This window comes from Hevea brasiliensis, chromosome 2 (assembly GCF_030052815.1).
Source record: "Hevea brasiliensis isolate MT/VB/25A 57/8 chromosome 2, ASM3005281v1, whole genome shotgun sequence".
NCBI classification, from domain to species: domain Eukaryota; kingdom Viridiplantae; phylum Streptophyta; class Magnoliopsida; order Malpighiales; family Euphorbiaceae; genus Hevea; species Hevea brasiliensis.
Window position 1 is genome coordinate 102,419,808 of NC_079494.1, and position 24,666 is coordinate 102,444,473.

General features: G+C 32.4%; 3 protein-coding genes and 1 non-coding gene across 6 annotated transcripts; all 4 read right to left on the bottom strand.

Moving 5' to 3' along the window:
* Window positions 1-1,382: 1,382 nt before the first annotated feature.
* LOC110649038 (peptidyl-tRNA hydrolase, mitochondrial) lies at window positions 1,383-6,812 on the bottom strand. Of its 2 annotated transcripts, none has more exons than XM_021803437.2 (8): window positions 6,395-6,803; window positions 6,130-6,214; window positions 4,494-4,561; window positions 4,329-4,379; window positions 3,244-3,317; window positions 2,018-2,076; window positions 1,853-1,929; window positions 1,383-1,757 (listed from the first exon to the last, which is right to left on the bottom strand). In XM_021803437.2, the coding sequence occupies exons 1-8, from the start codon at window positions 6,680-6,682 to the stop codon at window positions 1,644-1,646; spliced, it is 816 nt and encodes a 271-aa protein (XP_021659129.2). In that variant the 5' UTR covers window positions 6,683-6,803; the 3' UTR covers window positions 1,383-1,643. The 2 variants fall into 2 exon arrangements, with proteins under 2 accessions (XP_021659129.2, XP_021659130.2); XM_021803438.2 differs by having other exon boundaries at window positions 1,677-1,757; window positions 2,014-2,076; window positions 6,395-6,812.
* An 88-nt stretch (window positions 6,813-6,900) lies between these two features.
* Window positions 6,901-6,972, bottom strand: TRNAD-GUC (transfer RNA aspartic acid (anticodon GUC)). Its single transcript has one exon. It is a non-coding gene; the product is annotated as a tRNA-Asp (tRNA).
* Window positions 6,973-7,691: 719 nt separating this feature from the next.
* LOC110649036 (protein CASP) lies at window positions 7,692-19,506 on the bottom strand. The gene is made up of 19 exons (XM_021803434.2): window positions 18,611-19,506; window positions 17,312-17,422; window positions 16,883-17,061; window positions 16,200-16,349; window positions 15,671-15,759; window positions 15,360-15,469; window positions 15,059-15,153; window positions 14,148-14,203; window positions 13,789-13,954; window positions 13,135-13,227; window positions 12,277-12,405; window positions 11,682-11,801; window positions 11,097-11,177; window positions 10,160-10,267; window positions 9,888-10,031; window positions 9,691-9,792; window positions 8,884-8,963; window positions 8,170-8,262; window positions 7,692-7,991 (listed from the first exon to the last, which is right to left on the bottom strand). The coding sequence occupies exons 1-19, from the start codon at window positions 18,687-18,689 to the stop codon at window positions 7,934-7,936; spliced, it is 2,043 nt and encodes a 680-aa protein (XP_021659126.2). The 5' UTR covers window positions 18,690-19,506; the 3' UTR covers window positions 7,692-7,933.
* A 2,593-nt stretch (window positions 19,507-22,099) lies between these two features.
* On the bottom strand, window positions 22,100-24,435 carry LOC131169010 (cell number regulator 7-like). 2 transcript variants are annotated; one of them, XM_058130014.1, is made up of 4 exons: window positions 24,269-24,425; window positions 22,974-23,045; window positions 22,626-22,835; window positions 22,100-22,525 (listed from the first exon to the last, which is right to left on the bottom strand). In XM_058130014.1, the coding sequence occupies exons 1-4, from the start codon at window positions 24,324-24,326 to the stop codon at window positions 22,446-22,448; spliced, it is 420 nt and encodes a 139-aa protein (XP_057985997.1). In that variant the 5' UTR covers window positions 24,327-24,425; the 3' UTR covers window positions 22,100-22,445. The 2 variants fall into 2 exon arrangements, with proteins under 2 accessions (XP_057985997.1, XP_057985998.1); XM_058130015.1 differs by lacking the exon at window positions 22,974-23,045 and having other exon boundaries at window positions 24,269-24,435.
* Between the last annotated feature and the right edge of the window lie 231 nt (window positions 24,436-24,666).

The window sequence follows — 24,666 nt, forward strand, 5'->3', positions numbered from 1 at the left end:
AAAATTAAGAAAAATTTAAATTATAAAGAGAAAAGGAAATAAAGATGGGTTGAATGAGGGTAAAAGAAGAAAAAGAAATATATTAAAGCTAAAAAAGGAGGCTGCACTAGTCTCTATAATAAAAGAAATCCAACGGTAGAGAAGCAAGTTCGTATATGTGATGTGAATATGATTCTCTTAGCCAGACCCAAGTTGACAAATGCTTTCTACAATTGGATCTTGAAATTGTTTTATAGTCAATTTTTGACTTAATGGGTATATCATATATTTGATTGGCCAAGTTGTCAGGTGGCTTTTAAAATATTGATATTTATTATATAAAATTTAAAAATTAAAAAAATTTGATATTATATTTTTAAATTAATAAATTAGAGCGTTATAATCATATAAATTTAATAATAATTGTTAAAATTTAAAATAAAATTTAGTTTAATCTTTATGGTTATTAGATAAGTTTAATTTAATCCAAAATTAAAGAATATGCAACTCACTCAGCCACCGTGAGTTGTTTTTTTTAATTATTTTTTAATATTAATTACTTAATTAATTATATTTTATTTTTTTAACATAATTAATTATTTTTTGATATTAATTTAATAATTATAATTAGTTAATTTTATTATATTTTATTTTTATATTAAGTATTTATAGGGAAATATAAAAATAATGTTTTTATATATTTAATTTTATTTAATTATAATTTTAATTAAAATCATGTAAATATAAAGTAATTTTTTTAATTTAAATAATTAAATTTATTATAATCATAATTTTTATTTTTAATTAATTAATTGGAAACACAAATAATTTTTTCATATTTCATTTTTATTAGTAATATTTAACAATAAAAATCATATTTTTATATTTTAATTTAATTTAATTAAAAATTATAAAGATAATATGTTGATTTTAAAAAATAAAAATATTAAATGTTTAATAAATGGCATGTCAATTGAACTAAAAATTAAAAATAAGCTAAGCTAACCTCCAATAAGTATAGGAAGCAACTTGAGTTTTATTCATTGAAATTTATCCAACAATAGAGGGATAAATAGGTTTCTCTGGCAAAATTCTCTATCCTCTTCCCAGACTGCTAATGATATTTATTGTTTTTTTTTTTTAATCTATCAATTTTTCTTATTTATAAATCAAATTAATATTTTAGATACTTTTCCATTAGTTCAATAACAAAAATGAAGGTTGCTCTAAAAAAAAAAAAAAAAATAAAATAAAAATGAAAGTAGGCATTCCAAATCATGATGTTCATACCCTCAACACTAATGTATTGCATCTTTTGACAATTCCCTCAAACAATGTTAACATGGTGAACTTGGCTGACAAAACTCCGGAGATTGCTGAGAAAAAGGCTAGAAACAGACTAATGATAGAAAAAATAAAAGTTGCCATATAGCACCAACAGGAACTTTTTTAAACAAAGTACATCTCAACAGTTCCAAATCAATAATGTCCTTGCAGCTGCTCTCCAACAAAAATTAAAAAATGTAGGCACCAAAATCTCCAATTATGACTTTGGCCTTTCAAAGCTTGAAAGAAATCTCTATATTCCAAAAAAAAAAAAAAAGGTCAATTTCACTTCATCATGATTCACAATTTCCCCCTTGAATGATAATTACAGTAACAGTTTAACTACATTGCTCCATAGATCTGGCACTGTTGACAAATGTTGCGCTTCTATTAAATCCCTCGAGTAAAAGAATTCGAATGGCATCTATGCCATGTTGAAATGTAAAATCCAGCTGAAAATGGTGAAAAAGCAAATGAATACTCAAAAACCTTTATCAAATTTGACAAAGTTCCCTCCTTTATGAGTAAATGTGAAGATTTTACATACCTCTTCGCGTTCTTGTTTATTGAAGGGGCGAAGAACAAAGTTTACCGTATCCATTTTCCCAGGAGGCCGTCCAATTCCTAGAATGGTTTCATAATTTCATAACTATAATGAATATGGGAGAATCAGGTTGAATGCAGCTTTAGATGCTAGAGGGAACCAACCTACCAACTCTTAAACGAGGAAAATCACGAATCCCTTTGAAGTGATCAATAACACTTCTCATCCTGAAGGAAAGCAAAAATAATAATTATACAATCTAGTAGTCACCTTAGGAGGAATTCTTCCATGTGTTTCATTGACAAAAACATTATTATTTTCCCAGCATAGGCAAAGGATTTAGCATTTCAAATATTCCTTCGACATAACAATTTTTTACCTAGTTGAAAAGCTAAACAACTAACACTTTGTTTGGAAAAACTTAAAATGAGGAAGGAAAATAAGTAGGAAAAGAAAGATAATTTATTCTTCCACCTTTCGTTTGGATAGCTGAAAAAGAGAGAGATGTTTTTTCCATTGTTAGGGAAGAAAAGAGAGTGAAAGTAACATAATTATAGTTTGATGAAATTTGGTGCCCAACAAAGCTTAAAGGCGAAAAAAGATTCATATAGCCAACACCAATTAATTTGGGATAACACTTGGTTGTTGTTGTACCATTATACCTTCTATCTTAGAAATTTGAATAAATAATTGAGAGGTATATATGTAACTTAACAAGTTATAACACATTCTCCCTCTTGGTTTTTGTATTCTCTCTCCAAATTGGTAAGAAAATAATTCAAGGAAAATATTTCTTATTTTCATTCCATGTTTTATTTTCCCTCCTCTTTTCAAACACAAAAAAGTAGCTATCTCTCGATATTTTTCCCCATTTATTTTCTTTCCTCTCCCTTTTCCACACATCCAAACATTGTGTAAGAGGCAAGCCCATAAAAATAGTGTTCAATTGGAAAGAAAAGAAGAGAAAACGTGTTGCCACAGGGAAATTGGTAAAAGGATTCAAAATGCTGTTCACACGAGGGGCACAATGCCAAAAAACAGAGTTATAAATCAAGGTAATAATTGTATTGTAAGAAACATAACACAGAAACACAAACTCCAATTTAAATTGAGTGGTCCTAGGTTTGCCTTAAGAGGCAACAAATTAAAAAAAATTGCATATTTTGTGCCTTGGAAAATTATGGTTCAAAATATTTATTCACATCCTTGCTATTCAAAAGAAAAATAGATACCAAAATTGTGAATGACCAGCATGTTGTCCACTAACATTGACCTCAAAGTGAGCCACAAATTACCATTATGTGAAGTCCTAGGGATACTGGAACCAATATCAACAATAACATTGAGGCGCTAAGAATAAGAATAAAAACAGGAAAAGGAAAAAAAAAAAATACCCATTGTGTCCTCCATGTCCACCTTTTGGCAATAGTCGTAACTTGGCAAAAGGCAAATCTAAATCATCATAAATCTGTGACCAAATATTGTAAGATCAAATGTATAATGAGTAAGACAAGGGCAGAACTAGAATTTTTTTTTTTTTTAAAAGGGGGGAGGGGAAGGGGGGAAGGGGGGGCGCGCGGCGGCGCAGAATGTCTCAATTTACATTATTAGCCATTTCAGTCCCATAGAATTACCTAATCCCTTCCTGAAACTAACATTGTTGATTTCATTTCCTTACCATCATCAGTACTGCTTTGCTTCAATGCTTTAACATTCAGCCGTAATACTAAGTCTTGGAGCGGTCTTGAACACATTACTTTGAGAAAAGAATAAGGCTGTGTCAAAATTCAGCTAGACCTGATGGCGTTACCAAATGCTTCAATAATTCGCATAATCAACTTCTAGGGTTGTTGCTTGTCAGGTTTGGAAAGAGTGAAAGACGCAGATGGCGCTAAATCAACACTACCTTAACACTGCATATTTACATTACTACCCTAAACTTGATCATTGATGAAGATTTGAGTTGTGAAACTGAGAAGGCAGGAGACTTCAACAGACGAGGAAGATCAGTATTCACTAAGATGGTCTGTGATCGTGCTAGATAGTAGCAGTTCAACTCAACTCAACTCAACTAAGCCTTTATCCCAAAAATTTGGGGTCGGCTATATGGATTCGCTTTCTTCACTCTGAACGATTTTGGGTTAAATCCTCAAAAATATGTAATGCTTCTAGGTCACGTTGTACTACTCTCCTCCAAGTCAATTTAGGTCTACCCATTTTTTTCTTTCTATCCTCTAACCTAATATGCTCTACTTGTCTAACTGGAGCCTCCGTATGTCTACGCTTCACATGACCAAACCACCTCAATCTCCCTTCTCTCAACTTATCTTCAATTGGCACCACTCCTACCTTTTCTTTAATACTCTCATTACGGACTTTATCTAGTCTAGTATGGCCACTCATCCACCTTAACATTTTCATCTCTGCAACTCTTATCTTAGATGCATAAGTATGGAGCATAGAAAGACAAATATTTTACCAGGAGTACTTGCTTCAATGGAATCTTGTAATAGGACACAATAGCCCCAACCTAAAAATTGCATCGGAAATCAACCAATCACTTTCAGAACTATAGAAATATAGATCAAAGAAAATATCTTGACCATAAGTGCATGTAAAAATCCTATGAGATTAGCTTACTTACAGACTCACCACTTGAATTCATGAAAGTTTGTGGTTTGGCAAGCATTACTGGAACATTTCCAATAAACCCTGGAATATAAAAATCTTTAGATTTATGATACTTGTTTAGGAAATAGGAATTGACACACCACTAGGATTTGGAAAGATAAAGAATGTAATTATAGATTATTTACACTTAATTTATGTCTTTTATCAAAAGCTTGTAGCTTCAATTCTTGATGTTTGGCATAACAATTTAACATGGAGAAATTCTATAATCAGTTGTGCCATGATACTCTAATAACAAATATGTTTAATAACAGTTTAAACACAATGTGTCTCCTATCTTTGGCAAAAAAAAAAAAAAAAAACACTATGGGCATTCCTTCGTACAATGGTATAGGTGCTTCATTGTGACATTAGGGCCACATATTTAACTTTCTTACTGTGTAGTGGAGAGACCAAGTACACTTGACACTTCTTAGAGACTGCAATGTAGAAATTTGTGTGCACTGTATACTACTTTGGGTACTCAAAAGACTACTCCTAACTGAATTTGTCATAAAGTTATCTCCACATGATTATATATTTCATAGAAAATGGGAAAGACAGATGCACAAATAGAAAGAACAAAAAAAGGACTATATTCAACTTGTGAACCTGAACTACTAATTCTTTTTAAAGAGGATAAAAGAAGATTTCACTAATGAGAAAAGGTAAGGATATACAATTGCAGGGCAAAACCTCTTCCTACCAAAGAAGCTAGAAAAGTAAACCTGAAAACAAAAACTAATTAATTCTCCAACTGTATCATACATATAGGGCAAGAAAAACATTGCAATAAATTGATGAAACAGAACCAACAAAAAGGCTAGAAAAACTATTTTATCCCACAGCAACTGCAATGGCAAGCCTTGATTCATAAAAGTTTAGCATTAGTCTCGCACTAAATACTGTAAATTACAATAAAAGTTGCATATAGCATAATCTCTGAGCATTTTTCCTCCAATCAAAAGCTCTGGTTTTCATTTTCTAAAACCATCTAAAGTTTTCTTACATGCCCCATTTTCCTCAAAGATATCAAATAAATAGTTCAAGTATGTTGGACAGTGTAATGAATAAATGAATGAGAGTGAGTCTCACTTTTCTTATAGCATATAACGAAATCACTTTCACAAGTTGATACAAAACTTTGAAATATACTCATTCATAGATAATTGGAGTCACCCTCCCTTCCATTTGTGGGTCAGCATCTGCTCTCTGTAGGGCAGCCGAGGAAATCACAGTTCACCGTTTCATTAATTATATATCCCAATAGAGTGTATATTTACGTTTTTGAACAAGCAGAAATTGTTCACATATAACTTTTCACCATGTTACATTTGTGGGTATGGCTAACATGCGTGCGAGCCTGTATAAACAATTTAAATAACTAACAAAAATAGAAATAGCTGAGCATGATTTAGAGGATTAAACGGCAATAACCATAGACAAACCAAAAAACAGACCTCGAACATGAATAAATAATTTCCCCAAATAAATAAAATTTACAAAAGCAGGATAAGTTGTGAGCTGCATTAAATTTTTATTAAATGCAGAATGCAATAAACTTGCAATCACTTGGCAAAGAAAGCGAAACAAGTTTGAATTACAAAAACCTTTTCCAAACAATGCTCTAAAGGAAACACTACTGATGGATATTCCTTCAGCATTAGCTATAGCATCTACCATCTCAAAACCCACCTGCAAAAAAGAACCCAATATAGAGAAACACGGTCAGAAAGATCTAAACAAACAGGGGCAGCTCATTATATGCGAAATGGCTGAACCAACAAAAGAAACGCTATATGCATAAAGGAATGTTTCATTTTGTTTTTTAAGAAATTACAAAACAGAGAGAGAAAAAGGAGGGGGATTACAGACGTTATGGCGAGTGCCTTGATACTTTTTTCCAGGATTTCCGAGGCCAACAATGAGCCAAGGCTGCTGTTGCTTTGGCTTGATGGCAGACTCATTGGACATAGAGGAATAGTCGGCGGCTGAAGAAGACGAAGGAGAAGTAGAAGAACAACGAATAGGGAATTGAGACATGCTTCTCTTCCAGCAAAAAAAGGAAAGAGAAGAAGAATGATGGTTATTAAATGGGAAGCGCAGGGCGTTGGTGGCGAATGATGATGTAAAAGCAGCGGCAGAGCAAGAACTCACCTTCATCTTCTTTCTATAAGAAATTAGGGTTTGGAAAGAGGAGGGGAGCCGAGAAGAGAGGGTCTGCTTCTTCTTCAGGGCAACTTTGACCTGGTCGATTGATTTTATGGGAACTGGAAAATTGCCCGGATAAGTACCAAATAACCAAAACAATAATTTATTTTTAATATATATATATTTAATTTTTTTTTTTTTTTTTATAAAAACATATGCATATAAAATAACGCCGTTGCCGGGGATCGAACCCGGGTCTCCCGCGTGACAGGCGGGGATACTTACCACTATACTACAACGACCCGCTTGGGAATTTAATTCTCGTCACTTCTATTAAAAAATAAAATTTGTCTCGGTTTCGTTCCGCCCCACCGATCAATTTTTAGCGTAAAAATAAAAATAATAAATTTGATGATAAAATGAAATTGAACCGAGTCAACTGTGAATTCATTTATTTTCAATCTAACCGCTCAAATCTGATTTCTATAAACTTGTTTACACTTTATCTATTATATTTAATTTAAATGTAATAGAAAATAAATAATTAAGAATATATATAATATAATATAATATTAAGTCTTTCAAATATATAAATGGATGTTAAATTAATATATACAAGTTTGCCCATGACATTAACATTGCTCAATTTTTTTTTAAAAGTAAGTTTAGTTTGTATTGAGACCAATAGACTGTGTTATTTTAGGTTAAAATAAAAGAGAATTATTTATAGAATTAAAAACTTGTGTTACAACTAAAAATGGAAACAAACTCAATTCTTTTTTAAACTATTTTAGTCATCAAGAATATTTTGTATAGGCAAAACAGACTTCATCAGTTTAGTAAACAAGTTAGAAGATCCAATTTTTAATATTTATTCCAATAAAAAGGTTTTTATTTATTTTTGTACACACAAAAAGAAACTCTATAGCATTTATCTTTATAGTGACTTCAAATTGTACAGCTTTGTCCATTGCCTCCACAAACTTGCCATTTCTATCAAAAGAATTGTAAGTGAATCATGTGCAAATAAGAAATAGAATGCTGCCATTTTCATTGCACCTTCAAACTTCGCAGCGCTAGTAGTAAAATTAAAATGTTGCATGCACTTTGTACACCTTTTTTATTCATAATTTTGACACCATTTTCATTTTCAATTCAAACTAAACTTTTATCCCAAAAATTTAGGGTCGGCTATATGAATTCGCTTTTTCCACTCTAAATCATTTTCATTTTACGAGATAAAAAATTAGCACCAATGTAAAACTAAAGTGCATGTGGGAGGTTCTGCATTTTATCTCCGGTAAAGGATTCCCCGCCATTACTGCAAGAGAACAACATGAACAGTTACAAAATTGATAGAAAAAAATTGGTAAGTTTCAATCGCAACTATTGGACTTAGTTATCACTAACGCGCATACTTGTCATTTAACCCAGAAAAGTCCTGACAACCTGTAAATGCAGATAATGTATATGAATAGATGTAGATGAAACATAATTACCTCAGATAGCTTAAAGCTGACATCCTGTAGAGACAGGTGAACACCAGGATATGTAACCCGATGGTGTAGAAAAATGCAAAAGTTCGAGCATACCTGCAATGGAGTAAACTGCTTAGTAAAACAAAATACAATCTCCTTACATAAATGGGGAATGAAGACCATAAGATAATATTTGCCAGAAAGGTGACTGAAGCAGATGACACTTCAAGTCAAAGGAATGTCGAGTCAACAACTAGCAAACAATGCACAAGGCAAATATCGCCTTGCATTTGAAAATAACTGAAAATGTAATGCGTGGAAAATTATCTACTTAAAAAAGTGGTGAATATAATTCTTGTCTAAGCAGAAGCTGAAGAAACGAAAAGATACTCTAGAAAATATGCTGAAAGAAGAAATATTTTAAGAGGATAGGAATAGGATGCAAGGTACACAAAATAGATAATTACAGTGACCAACAAAAATAGGTTTTTATTTTTTCAGCACATAACAAAAGCTAAGAAGAACCAGGTAACAAGGATGCAATAAAGGAAAGAATGCAACAACAGAGAAGGTCATGTTTCAGAAAACGAGACATCGAAACCCAATTAGCTGCCAGGCCTTGATGAATGTAACAAGGCACAAATGATGTTGATGAGTAATTAACAAAGAAAGATTACGTGAGGGATGCATGCTTTAAAAGAGAAAAGTTCCATTTGAATTGAGAATGAATCATACTTGTTGCCCAGAAGGAAACGTCCACTACTTAAAGTAATTCTGTCTCTGAAACCCAACTCCTTGTATCTTTGATCCCTTTCCTAATAAGAAGCAAAGGAGTTAAGCTAGTACACGATACATAAGTATGATAAGCAGTATATTGAAGTCAGGATATCCAGTTAGAAACTAAATGAACGTGTTGCTGCAATGCTGGCTAGTGCCTGTAAAATTTCATCATAAATGCTCAGAAAATGATATCACAGTCATTTCCATCTACTTTTTCAGCACTATCTGTTTGGCAGCAAATACAAATCCCTAGAACAAAAAATTCAAGCTCTTTTTTTTTTTCTTTTATTTTTTCCACCAATTTGTTTGGAAAACCATATTTCTCAAGGCAATCTATGTTACAAATTAAACACACCTTCAATGAAGAAAATAATCAACTCAAGGGGGCACAGAGGCGATCATCTGAGTACTAAGAAAAACTAAAAATTTATTCATTTGATTTCATCTATTACACTTGTGGATGAAATAAATTATTACCATCTCTGCACTTGGGGAAAAAGCTTAATCAGTATTCTTAAACAAGTATGATGATAAAAAAAAAAAAAAAAAAACTTAATCCAACAAATCAGACAAAGAATATGTATGAAATTCATGTCTCTTCTTTAAAATTGCAATATTTTGACATGAATGGCCAGCATTATTATTATTTTTTTTTGAAAGAGGTCATTAAATGACCTCATGAAACCACAAAATTATTGAATATGTAAGCATGCGATCAGCGACAAACTAACAAAGTTCACAGACGAGCATGACAATAGCTACCTTCTTAGAAAATGCAGCAAATGGATTTATATCATCTTCGTATATCTTCTTGTACTTGGACTCAACATCTGAGGTAAAGCCACTTTCCAGATCCTCTGCATGCTGAAAATATAAAACAGAAAAAGAAAAACATTAGCTTCAAAAAAACTTTAATCTGAAATAAGTAAATGAACACATACAGAAATGCATAGAGGTACCTTCTTTGATCCCCTAGAAACTACTTTCTCAAGATTGTAATCCTGGACATAACGTATCTTGCCATATAGTTTGACATTATCAGCTTTTGTCTTTTCCAGCTCTGCTGTTAAAACCCCTATTTTCTCCTTCAATTGCCTCACCTCCTACAATTTTTTAAGAATGATCACATTAGTCATAAAAATGAATGATAATTTAATTGAAATGTGTCAGAAAATAAAATGAAATAAAAGGTGATGTTTTTAAAAAATTAAAAAAAAAATGAATGGCATACTTCTTCTGTCTCTCGCAAACGCGTCCTGAATCGATCTCGTTGATTGCAGATAACCTTGAGCATTGAGTTCTGGTCTTGTTCTGAAGATACATGTTTCTGGTCTGCACTCTGGACCAGAAGAGGCAACACTCGAATAAGAAATTCAATGGGAAGAAACAAATTGTTTTGGTCAAAGAAAGGACAACATGGACTCAATAAACACACAACACAATCAAATTGTAATTTCACCAAACATTGCACCTATAAACATACACACACATACACATATATAAATCTTATAAGAGGAAATTTTATTGGGAAAGAAAAAAGAGAGTACAAATGGAGGGCTAGGAATCCTCCTGTAAAACTCAACAAAGAACTGCAAACAAAATTAATACTCTCCAATCAAGATAAATAACACTCAAAGAAAACCAAACTAAAACTCCAAAAGCGGGCACAACGTCACATAGAAGCCAGAACCACCACTTCGTCCAATAGCAAAACAAAAGAGCTACTCATTTTTTAAAATGGAAGTAAACCAAACTATAACTCCAAAAGCAGGCACAATGTCACATAGAAGCCAGAACCACCATTTCGTCCACTAGCAAAACTAAAGAGCGATTCATTTTTTAAAATGAGAGTATTTCTTTCCATTCATTCATTCAAAGAATCCATAGCACAAAAAAGAAGCAAAATACCAAAGAACTTTCACATCTTTCCTGTTACCAGTGAACACATCTAGATTTTTTTCCCGTAAATTAATAAATAAATTCAATAAAAAAGGAATCAAAGGTGGTGCTCCCTATTTAGACAAGGAATTTGCATGATCATTGACTGCAGACTGTTAAATTTCATTATTGCAAGAAGAAACTGTTCATGATTATGACTGCAGACTGTTAATTTTCATCATAAAGCATGAACTTTGGAAATTACAGGGTGGGAAGAATGAGACAGGCACCTCAGATGACTCAGCACCCCAGGCCTCTGAAAGATCCCAATCATCAAATTGACCACCTTTTCGATCTTTAGAACTATAACCCTGCACCAAGAGGGAAAAAGACAGAAATTTACATTTTGGAGAGTGGTTGTACATTTAGTTGGATGCATGCGTGCATTGGTTGGGGGGGGGGGGGGGGGGGGTTGTGTGTGTTGACATGTACAGGAAAATCACACTTTATGACAACCAAATAAAACTCCATTATTTTTGTAAAATTACCAAATGTTAGCTGAACAGAAAAAACAACAGACATGAAGTGTGAAGTGCCAAGTGTCAAATGGGAGCTTTTCAAATAATCATTTGTCTATTATCTTTCTGCAGGAATGTTTAATTACTATTAATTTGCATGTAATGAATCTGGTCAATATTATGCCCTAGGCTAAAATGATAATGACTTTAGGAACTAGATAATGTATTCTACTACTGACTAATTAGGTAAAAGTATCAATTAACCTGCAGAAAGTTACAGTGGTTAACACAAAGCATGCATAATGATGAAGTCACTAAACATGGTAAATCAAAACATTTACAAGCCCTTGATCCAACCTTCAATATATCATCTTCCAACTTTTGTATTAACTTTTGTTGTTCCTTAACTTTTGCAGTAAGCTCTGCTATCTTGCCTTCGGCTGTTTCCAGCAAAGACACTTTCTCAGATAGTTTAACCTGAAGGAAGAAAAAATTTCAAAATTATAATAGATACTTGAGAATTAATTGCATCAGAGAAGCATCACTCTTAGCAACTTGTAAATATTCCCAAAATAAACCCTTGCACCTTGGTTGAGGTGTTAGGGTTGAGGTTGTCAAAGGTCACTTTAACAGGGGTCAGTTCAAGTATATTCATCATTCAAATCTCACTGACAAGCCAGAATAAATATAAAACTAAGTTGATACTGACATCCTCCAAGTGACTTTACATGAACCTAGTGTAGCTAAAAAAAATGATAATAGAAAAAGGCCTCTACAAACAATAACTCAACTCAACTCAACTCAACTCAACTAAGCCTTTATCCCAAAAATTTGGGGTCGGCTATATGGATTCGCTTTCTCCACTCTGAACGATTTTGGGTTAAATTCTCAGAAATGTGTCTCTACAAACAATAAAACGAAAAGAAAAATATAATGCAAAGACTCCTTATACCTTTGATTGTGTGAGTTCATGCTCCATTTTCCGATTCTTATCCAGAAGAAGAGACTCCAGTTTGCTCATCTCTTCCCCAGTAGTAGCTACTTCCCAATCTTCAGCCTCAGTTGAATTGTAGCCCACAGCCTACAACATGTAATGGTGAAACCATTACCAGAAATACACAAACATTGCAGAGTGCTAGAAAATGATGCATGTAAATGTTGAGGAAAAAAAATAATAGAGAAGATGAAATATATCCCAAGATAATCCCTCTCCCCTCCCACCACCCCACACCCCCGGCCCCCCCCCAACAAAAAAAAAAAAAAAGAGGAAAAAAAGTTGAAATATTTGGGGCAGTCCACCAGCCAATAGAAGAGTTACAGCCATAACCTAAAGAAAGATATATTGGAAATTATTAAAAGAAAAGAGGAAGAAAGGCTCATCATCATTCAGATGTTCTGGTGCCAATAAAGTTAAAATTTTATTTTCTTGAACTTTTCTAAGTATCTGAAATGCAGACCTAATTACAGGTCCTAGAGACTGCTAAAGTTTAAAAGCCTCAAAGTTAAAATCTTAACATGTAAGGGAAGTCTGATCCCAGCTATGGAAAAAAAAAAAAAAAAGAGTACACACTCGTATAGACATAGAAGTACCTCATTCAAAGATGCCATAGGGCCACCAAGAAAAAAATAGAGGAATTGCACAATTGCTTTTTAATTCAGTTTTTTATCTCTTATATTTAGATCATAAGCAACTGACACACCAACGGAACTTCTGAAGAAACTTGAATGCATATTGTAAAATTTCAATAAAATTCACAAGGCTAGAAAAAAATTTAAAACAATCACAAAGATGTAAAAGAAAAGGCTTTACCTGCAGAATTTTCACTTTTTTACGCAAATCATCAACTAATTTTGCAGTTGGCCTTGCATGAAGCTCTTTCTTCATCTCCTCAAGAGCAAGTTCCTGGATGCACATAAAAGAGGGACACGAGTGTTTAACAATGAAAAGGAAAAGAATATGAAAAACACAATGTCATCATACATATCACAAATAACTAAGACATGAAAAAGATTTCTGTTTCCTGTTCATTTTCCAATAATCTCAGTCATATACAGTTATAGTTCACTGTGTCTTCTTCAAAATTAGCAGAATAAACACCGCAAGTCGCCATCACTCCATTGCTTTTGCATCTAAATAGCTTAAGTAGAGCTAGACCTTAAAGTGACAGTTAACATGAACTAGAGGGAAACTTTTAGTCATACAAATTTTGTTCATGAATTAAACCAGATTATTGATAGCGATGAACAATACAAAGCTAGAAACTAGTCATTAGACAGCAGCGACGAAATATCTTATAGTACCACTGGTACGCCTCATTCTTTTAAGCGCCATAAATTGAGGGAGACAGTGTGAGTATACAGACGCACACACGCACATGAGCATGTCCGTGCAAACACACACACACACACACTGACACACACACATATATATATTAAACGATACAATGACAAAATAGTATCACACCTTCTCATTGAGTGCCATGTTCAACTTTTTGAACTCATTCATGTGCTGTTCTCGCTCATTTGTCAAGGTGGTTTCAATATTGTGGAGTTCCATGTTCAGTTCAGATATAATCTTCTCTTTCGCACTCAAAGAATTCTCAAGAAAACTATTTGAATCCACACTGTCACTGCAACCATAGCAGTGGACAATGAACTAATGCAATATACTATGGAAAGTAAGAAAAAAGTGTAAATTCATCATGGAAGAAAGAATTACTGGTGGAACTAAAGATCATTCATATGCCTATCAAACCAGATCTTTAATTAGGATAGTAGCTTAGGTAGAAACAGAAGTACAAAAATAGTGATGGAGTACCTCACCTATTCTTACTTCCTGTCTCTTCATTTGCTGATTGCAACTGAGAACGGAGGAGACCCTGCAGATGTTCAATTAAAATTTGGAGCATCAAACAGAAATGAGATGGTCTTTGCCACTTATGCTAGGAAAATGAAAACATGACCTATTTTAAGAAGAGCTGAACAATTAAAATTTCCACCCACTGTATTTTTCTTCAGTTTTTCCTCTGTAAATTATTTATGTCACTTCTATCCCTAGGTTTTTTATTAGGATGCAACTAATATAAAAAGCAAATATACAAGAGAAGGGAGCAATGAGGGAATGCCCCAGTGAGCATGGAGGGTGGAGGTAAGGGTATGGAGGAAGAGCAAAACAAAATCTCTACAAGTAATAAATGCTAGGGATGATCACAAATCCACGGTTCAGTTAACCAGACCATTAGGAATTTTTTGAATTGAACAGTTGATACAAGTCAATCGGTTTATTGGTTTTTTACCAGTTTGATTCAGTAAATTTTCCCTTTCTTGAGCAAATCTTCAAAATATTTAATTTAAACTTAAATTTCGTCAGATTTGAAGACAGGTTAAGGATACTGTCCATTTGAAGACAAATAATCCTTACTTATAAGGCTTTATACACTTCAGTGGGAGCATAAATAGATACTGTCATTTGAAGACCATTGATTCCACTATCCACAATGAAAAGTGAATGACACCATTCTTCCTAGCATATTTAGGATGCTAACAAAGGTGCAAGGCTGCAAGCACCTACAACCAACCAGAATTATTCTTAAACAACATCAGGAGAGCATCTAACATGAAAAATCGAACAATAGAAGAAGAAGAACAAGAAGAAGCAACTATTCTAAGTCTTGAAGGGGGGCAAAAACATGAGGGGATCAGAGAAAAGCAGGTTAACCAACTGTGAAACAGACCTTTTCTCTCTCAAGGCTAAGAAGTCGCGTTTGAGCCCTTTCCACTTCATCCATCAAAAGATTGACCTCTGACTGTTTTGCGGCCCTTTCTTCCTCTGATATTTAATATAAACAGATGAAATAAAAGCATAAGAAAATTGGGAGTATATTCATCAAGTTTAGATGAAATTGTATAGAATTTGTTGTTCTTCAAAATAAGTGACAGATGTTGAAAAAGGAGTTTCTGGCAACTACAACATTAAGGATGTGATAAATTTAGGTAACATGATTATGGCATGATAACATACTAAGAATTAGCAACCTGATTGAGCACGGACTTCAAACAATTGGCTTTGTGCAAGTTCATGCAATTTCTGCATATTGGCAACACTTTCTTTAGCTTGTCGTAATTGATCTTGCAAAGACTGCTCCCTGATAAAGAAAAGGCCAGAATACGGGGTTTCTATAAAAAGTATAAAAAAAAAAAGTTCAGAAGGCCACAAAAGAAGAACCCATTCTGAAATGCTGTTTTTTATGATATGCGTGCATTTGCAATTTTCCATTTATAAGCAAAAGCAACTGCCCAACATTTTTCTGAAATGTAAGATATCATCAACAACATTGAGTAAATACCTTTCTTTTAAAACTTCTAGTGTTTTCTGGTTCTCTTCAGCCAAACTACGTTGTTTCATCTCCACAATTTCCTTCACTTTTTCCTCCATCTGAAATGAAAAATCAGAAATTAGGTAATAAACCATTTTTGTCATCTCAATGTTAACCATCAGGCTTACTCATCATAACTCACATCTATTAAAGAAATTGAATTCCAACTGCAAAGAGTGTGTTCAACTAATTTTAGCTAAAGATATTTGTCAAAACTCTGTCAATTGTTAATCAAAGAGTGGAAAGTTGTAGCCTTAAACTCAGAGGATTACATAAATGCAGAAAAACTAAAATTATCATATAAATGACTAAAATGCCTGTGAATATGCTGCACAGTCCCATCTCCCTCCAACCCCAAACCTAATAGGAAAATACCACAATAAAATTTCAGCTCTGCTGCAGTGCAATTTCAAGGCCTATAGAAACCAATATAGCAAATGATCCTGACAACTATTGCATGGCAATTGCACATTAGTTCTTTATACTGCCCACAGCTTACCTGTTGCTCTAATTGACGATTACGTTCTTCAAGTCTTCTTATTGTTGCCTGCTGATTCTTTAAGCGAGTTGCTTCTGTCCTAAACTCTTCAAGCTCAATTTTCATCTTCCGATTCTCAGATTCCAGCTCAGACAATGCCAGATCTTGCTCCTGCATGGAAGAAAAGCATGTGTATGAAGTTAGATCAATGGAACTACTTTAGCAGAAGAATAGCGGGATCAAGTCCACCACTCCGAGGAGAAATCTGCATCAATTAAGCATATCGCATGCAGAGGGCTAACTTAGATAAAGATTATTTGATCAGAAAATACATCCTGCACAGATTAGCTTGCGCACACAGACATACAAAAACATGCAAGATCTAAAAAGCCATTCGCATGCAGCAAAAGGAATAGCTGCTAATAAAATTTGCATATTATCCACACAACTAGGCAATCACTCAAGTGCCAATACCTTCCCATTGTTGCATTGTTAAGGAAATGATAATCAGACATTCATTATATAGAGTAAAGCTAGTAATCTACACCTAATTCACTACATTACATACATCTTGATGTCCCAAAATGGAAGAAACTCATTCATAAAAGACATTTTAATCAAAGAAGGCATACAACTTCAAAATTCTGGAGAAAGGTAATTCAATAAAACACCTGAATGGAATAGGCTGGTGCAGTTATACTTACAGCTATTGATGCAAGAGCTGGATAAGGATCTGGAGCCTCATATAGCTTCTGATATATATTCAGAAAAGCATTTTCTCCAAATTTTGCTCTCTTGGTAAGATTATCAACTTCTTCTTGGTAGCCCTTAAGTAAAGAATTAAACAAACCTAACTTTTCCTCTGGTGAAGCCTTTTTGAAATCTGTTAATAGATCAAATAAAGAAGGCAGGTTCTAAGCAGACAGGCTTTAACTTATGCAAAGATAGTTTCAGAAAAAAAAGAACAGAATACAAGAGATGACAGCCCTCTCCAATTATTCCCATCCCAAACATATGTTGGACATAGTAATTCTCCACATATACTCCACTTTTCTTCCTGTTTCCATCATCAACTTTTACCCTTTTCTTTCAATCCTTAGAATAATTGCCTAATTAATTGGTATAAACAATACCTCTAGTGCTCTCTGCAAGCTTTCGTCGGTTTTTCAGACTGTTCTCTTGATTTTCAGCTATCCTAAGTCCTTGTTCATCCAACACAGTTTTCTCCTTCTCCAATTCAAATTCTGCAAAGAAAAAAAAAGCATATTAAAAGATAACATTCCATCAATATTTTCCTACTTTATTTATGGTGCACAAAAGAGAAATATTTTGACTACCAAAAAATATTCCAGTTTCCACATGAAATGAACAGGAAAAAATAAAAAAATTATATTTAGAAAAAACAAAAGAAAAACTGTTTTGAGTACTCAAATAAACAGCTGGATGAAATTGCATGGTTTCTTCAATTTACCTTCTACACACATCCATTATATCACAATTATTTTCATTCTAATTACACCTGCCATTTTCACAACAAAGCCCCTTTTCTACTTTTATATTATACATCATAATATCTAAGAAAAAGAAATGATGGAAACAAGAGCAGGGGAACAAAACTGATCCTGCAACAAAAAATACCTGAATTATGAAAATTTCATTAAATGCCAAACACAACCCCCTATCATCCTTAAATAGACAGAAAGTTCCAACACAATGGCACAGACTTTAACAGAAACAATAGGCTATAGGTCTAGTATAGCCATTTCTGATGCAGTTTCATGCTATTGACCTGTTGTATAAATCCAATGATAACTCTTTATATTCTCACTGCTGTCGAGTTAGTTTTATTGGCATCCTCATCCTTTTTCACCTTCTCTTAATGAATGTTAATTAAGTGACAATAGTGTGTAGCAAGCTGGTGCTATTTCTTTGTAAATGTCAATATATTAGACAAATCAACAATAAATCATCTGAAACTTGATGCTTAAAATTGCTTCTGGTTGGAAAAGAATAGATAGCTAGAGACTAACGCTACACCACGAAGCAATAGCCGTCTACCAATCAATTCAAAAAGAAACCTTTGCATCAAATAATTAAAAAAGAAAAATTGAGGTTTAAGTTAAAATTAAGCAGATAAATCGCACTTGAAACCACTATGAAGGCCCAGTCATCAATGCTCAAATGCCTACCCACTACTACTCTACACCCCAAACTAAATCAATACACAACCAAAATTTCAGAATACAAAAACCCTAAAATCTACTAAACAGAATTCATTTAATAAAGAATTAACAAGCAACAAGTTCAAAATCGAAATGTATCAATAAGTCAACAGCTGAATCCATTTCTAGCATAAAAACTGTGATCCAAACTAAAAAAAAAAAAAAAGGAAGTTGAACTAAAACTAGAGGCATTGATCGAGAATGGATTACCTTTCCAGAAATTGGATACGACGGGAATGGGAGAAGAGGACTGGTGGTTCGATTTGTCTCCTCCTTGCGGAGCCTCCATTTTTCGTAAATTTGGATCTCTCCGCTTTAGCTTTTGTAGATGATGTGATTATACTTGGTTTGATTATACTTGGTTTTACTTCAACTTCAATTCAAGGTGCCAATTGGGGATCAAATGTAGATGATCTGAGAAAGGACTTTTATGTAGATTTTGGTAAACGATCCACAATTTCTCCTGTGCTTCACAATTTTTTTTGATGGTGTTTTCAGAAGTAACAGTGGCGTGGCCGTGCAGTGGTCTGGGCCTAACCCGAACCGAAGCTATCGTAATGGGCCTGCCCGTCTCTTCTTATCTGCGGTCGTTTGAGCCTCAGAAATGCAATGAAGCGAATGACTGCAAATTGTTTCCCTCCTTGTTGAAGCAATCAATTTGTCGAAGCATTTGCCTCTCAAAAAATATGAGTCACACAGGCCTCTCAATTTAATTGCATTAAATCACAAATAGCTTGTACTAAGGATCGACAACACTCCAAAGGTTGGCAAGATCCATGGATCATAGCTAACATGGTAATATTATCACACTCTACGAGAACAGAATCTAACCCTAAAGACTGAGCAAATATGATGCCATGAAAGACAGCCCACAACTCCGCCTTTGTAATGGTGTATCGAAGAAAAGATCTCTATTTAAAGAGGAATCAAGACAATCCAAACTTGCGAAGGACATGTAAATTGGTGTCCTCCCCACCAGTGCACATGTTACACAGATCTATTTCATAAAGATGACACCAATAACGTTCACTATTAGTGAGCAATCCATTCCTCATAACAAGCCAAAGACAAGATCTCACTCGCTGAGGAACTTGCCAACGCCAGAACGCAATCAACAAGAGTTAGAATTTTCCCAGAGATGAAAAGTAGGATAAGTGTAAGCATCCTTGAGCTTCCCTATTGAATATGTATACATATTTGCGTTTGCTTTAAGACTTTGATTGTTGTGTTCAGAGGCAGAACTAGAAATTCAAGATTGGAGGGGTCAAAAATTAATATTGAAAAGAGATTAAATAAAATCTTCATAAAATATAAAAATTAAAATAAAAATATAAAATATTAATAGATTGAAGTTATGAATAAAAATGCAGAAACTAAAACAAAAATAAAAATATTAAAGGGGAAAATAGTTTTTTTTTTTTTTTTATAATAAATACACTAAAATTTGTAAGTAGAATTTTAAATTTTAAAATTTTTGAGGGATAAGCAGTAATTTTAAAATCACTTTAGCAGGAAATTGATCTTCTTCCTTTGCCTCCTTGATATTTCCCACTGATCTTCTATGGAAATTCATAGCACTTAAGCGCATAATAATAGCCACCCAGCTCAAATTCACAGTAAGAAAAATCAAAATCACAATCCTCGCCAATCTTCTAATTGGAGGGTCATTACAGTACATCAACTAATGTATTCCTAATCGAATTCTAATGCTCAACTTGACTGATACTTAAAATTTTTGATCTTCTATTTTATAGTTTGCTTAATTTCAAGTAATTTTACTAATCTACTTGTGTACTAATAGATTTTTAGCAGCAAATTAGGATATGTTTGATTAGCTTTTTTTTTTTTTTGAAATCTTTTGAAATAAATTAATAAAACAATAGAAAAATAATTTGGAGTAATTTTCTGTTTTATATTACTAATTACATCACTTGATTTTTAATTACCTAGATATTTTTTTTTTGGTATAAAAATTTCTTTAAAAATAATATTGAGATGCTAGGATTCCAATATTGACCACCTCCAATATAAAGTATTATCTCTTGAGCTACTTGCACTATTGAGAACAATGTGAGACCTTATTAGAATTTTTCTTGTTTCTCGCCTCTGTCCCTAAATATTTCTAGTTGATGTTCTTTCAAGACAGAATATTGACATGAGCTGTTGAAATTGATACACGTTATATTTTTTATTTTGTGAGATGAAGTAGTTATTTTCAGAGCCTGACGTATAAGGGATATTCTAAAACTAACATACAGGTGTTTGTAGTGATAAGTTCACTAAATTGATCTACATGGAGATTTTATATGAAAATTACTTGTTAATGGAAAGATTAACGTGACAATTGTGTAAGTGATCCTTTAACTTGAGTTGTTATCTCATATAAGAATTTTATGTTTTAATGCTTCTTGCATGTCATTTTAATCATAGGTGGCAAATGGGGCAGTTGGTAGATATAGTACGAGCTATATGGAGATATTTAGTTATTAAGGGAGGAGTCATCAACCTAAGTAAATTAGTGATAATGTTATAATTGTTCTTGATAAGTGTTGATTGCTAAATTATTGACGAAGGTGGAATAAGATTTGCAAATAGGAATTTAAAATCTCATTCAATTAATTAATCACTTTATAAGAATATACATAATTTATACATAACAGACACATATATGCATCAATGTCTAAACTAGAACATTGTGATGAAGGGATTAAATAACATTAAGAAATTGGGCATTAAAAGGTTAGTCAAACCTCATTTGACATACCGAGTATTTAAGTGGTCATGATATATTGCTGGATATCAATATTGACCTACAAATATAATCGATCAATTATGTAATTGATAATAAATTAAATATTTAATTTATTTAATCATATTAAGGATTTAAGGACTTGATGGATCACATACATAAGATTGCATGTGAGAAATTAAAATGGAGATAAATCAAGTATGACTTGATTTAAATATATATAAAATCACGTGCGAATTGATAGAAAAATAATTTTAAAGTTTATAGGGACTAAAATGTAATTTATACTGTTTTGATCTTTGCAATTAAATAAGGACTTAATTGAATGAAATATAAAGTTATGTGATTAAATATGTGAAATTTAACTCTTTGGGTTTAATTTATAATTAACTAATTTAAAGGGTTAAATTAGTAGATTATAACAATTAACACCCTATGTAAGAAATATTATGAAACCCTAATCTATAGAGAAAAACACAGCGAGTGAAAATAAAGCTAGCGCTCCATCAACTGCGCTCTTCCCTCTCTCCCAAAATTATTTTGGAAGATTTTCTGTATTGGAGTTTGTGTGAATCATCGTTAAAGGCCGAACGTGTGGATGAATAGTACAACCAAACTGAGCATCTTCTTTATACATTTATGCATCTTCTTGTAATTAGAAGTTCATCACAGTACCTCAACTAATTTATCCCTGATCGAATTCTAATGCACAACTCCACGCTTAACCTGGATAATATTTACAATATTTAATAAACTATTCTATAGTTTGCTTAATTTTGAAAAATTTTACTAAGTGGAGTTAAGCTCAATTAGTTTAATGGTATTGTAGGTATCTTCAGAATTGTAAACTCTCAAATTGGAATTCCAATCAAAATCAATTTTGTTAAAAATAAAATTATTATGCTAGTCCATGTATCCAAGCCATTATTGCATATAACAGAAAAACGAGAGATACAAAAGCACTATTATTGCTTGAGCTATTTGCACTACGAAGAACAATCCAAGACCTTATTACTACACTAGAAGTTCAAATAGTAATGGTCTCTCATAAAATACAAGAAAGATTAACAATTCACAATACATTAATACACTGCAATGCAATGACTCCATAGTAAATTATTATTTAAGAATAGAATTTTTCTTACCTAAATCTGGTGCATTATAAATTTAAAATATAAAATATATAATGAAACTCACTTATTAAATAAATGAGTTCTATATATTTATATCTTAGGTCTATAATAAACTGGATCTAAATAAGAATTTCCCAAAAGGATATCGTCAGCCTCAGGAATCTTAACGAGGCATACCTTGTGCAACAACTGGAGGTGCCATGGCTTCACCTTTGTTCATTTTCTCAGCATTTGGCACCCAACCTTTTATCACACAATTAAACCACCACAATAAAATTGATTAGGTGTGGCCTTCCATGAGATTATAAAAGGAGAAAAGTAGGAAGAAGAAATTGAAAAGTACCTTTGGAAGGATCAAGTCCACGATTCTTAAGCTCTCTGTACTCTTGACAAATAGCACAATGGAGACAGCACCAATGAATACAACAATCTCCACAAGCTTCTCCTGGCAATGAATAATTGCTTCTTAGCTTGCTTCGATATGTAAAAGAGTACAAACATGGAACCCCAACGAAGTAAAGGGCGCAGAAAATCAACCCCGCACAGGCACAAGCTGCAAATTAATTCATACAAACAAAAAATCATGTAGATCTTTTATTACCTACATGACAAAAATATCTACTCTTCACTTCAAATAAAAAATAAAATAAAAAAGAAAGTTATAGTGACAGAAGGGAGTAGAAGTACTCACATGTGGCTTTTTTATCAATGATCTCTACATTTTGGCCAAAAGTAATACATGGAAAACACCAAGTAATTAGACCTACACCATTTTCCAAATATAAAACATTAATATCACTTATAAATTAATTAATATTGTGTTTTTTAGCAAAATCTTATAATTTTCAAAGTTTTTAGTCAAACCAATCTATAAACTCTAAAAATAAATTTACTGGTTTTTTTATAACATTTTATGGGCTTATAAGCTAAAAGAAATAAACTTTGGGACTAGCTTTTCATTTTGATAGTTATAAGTTAATTTGATCAAGTATTTTACTACGTTATCCTCATTTAATTTTTAAAATTTCACTATATGTCTCTTTTAATATTCACTTTAGTAATTTTAAGTATTTTTCACTAATAATATTAGTTACTTATTAACCACTTATAAGCATAGTAATCAAACAAGCAATTATTTAAAATTTTAAATGCTTATAAGATTATATTGAATTATAAGCACTAAGTATTTATAAATTAATTTTCATTAATTAAACCAAATACTAAATCATTTTGTTTTGAAACACATTCTTCCTTTTGAAAACTAGAATTTTGTAAAAATTTAATTCAATTAATTTCTTTTTAGTCAATTCTTATACATGGAAAGGAAGAAAGGAAGAAATCAATTTTTTTAACTTAAAAAAATTCATCTTAAAAGAAACAGAAATCGAATATATCGTGTGTGAATTCAATTGAATCTTTTCTTTTAAATGATTTGTATTAAAGGAAGCTATTAATATTTTATTTTTATCCATAAATTATAGTAATTTACAACTAATTTATTATACAGAATCATCTCTAAAACTGTGATATCTTGAGTTGAGTTAGATGTGGAGTTAATTATATATTAAAAAAATAATTTTTATATTCATATGACAAAAGCAGTAATATTTAGATAATTTGTTTATCAGTTGGAAACAGCTTTTAATGAAGCGCCAATAGCTGCTTCCATTAACTCTCTGTTGAGGAGAAAGTAGATCGATCATTCTATCTACGCAGTGTATATGAAATAGTAAATCAATAAAAAAATGTCTATATAAATAATTATAGATATTCAACTTATTAAAAGAGAACAGCGTAGTAGATATACTTTTATAGTACTCACTTAAATATATAGTATTTACTAAATTTTATTTTTAAAAAATATCTTATTTTGCTATAATTCATCTCAAATATAATGTAAAATTATTACCTTAAATTCAGAGTATTAAATGGAAGAAAAGAAAAGTAATTAATTAAGCAGTAATGAATTAATTAAGATGAACTTACAAACGCAGGGATCTTCACAGCATCCACATAAACCAGTACTCCATGTAGAGAGGCTCATCTTCGATGATCAAAAAATGAGTCGCAGTAGTAGAGAAAAAGCTCTATAAAGGTTAACACTTAACAGCTTGTAGTTTGGTGTTTTCAAAACTTGAGCTTGAGCATCTATTTAGCAACACACAAGGTAACAGCAAGTCAAGTCGGGCAATTTCAGATGGGATGGTTGACGTTAAGCTATGATCGTTGCTTCAATTATTTTCCATAATAATGTCTTGTCTCTGTGGCTGCATTCCCCCCCACATTCCACGGCTACTGTTAACTTTTTCTTGAATTTCATTAATAATAAAAATTGCACTTATACAAAAAATATCACGCAAATGATTACTTGCCAACGCCAGAAC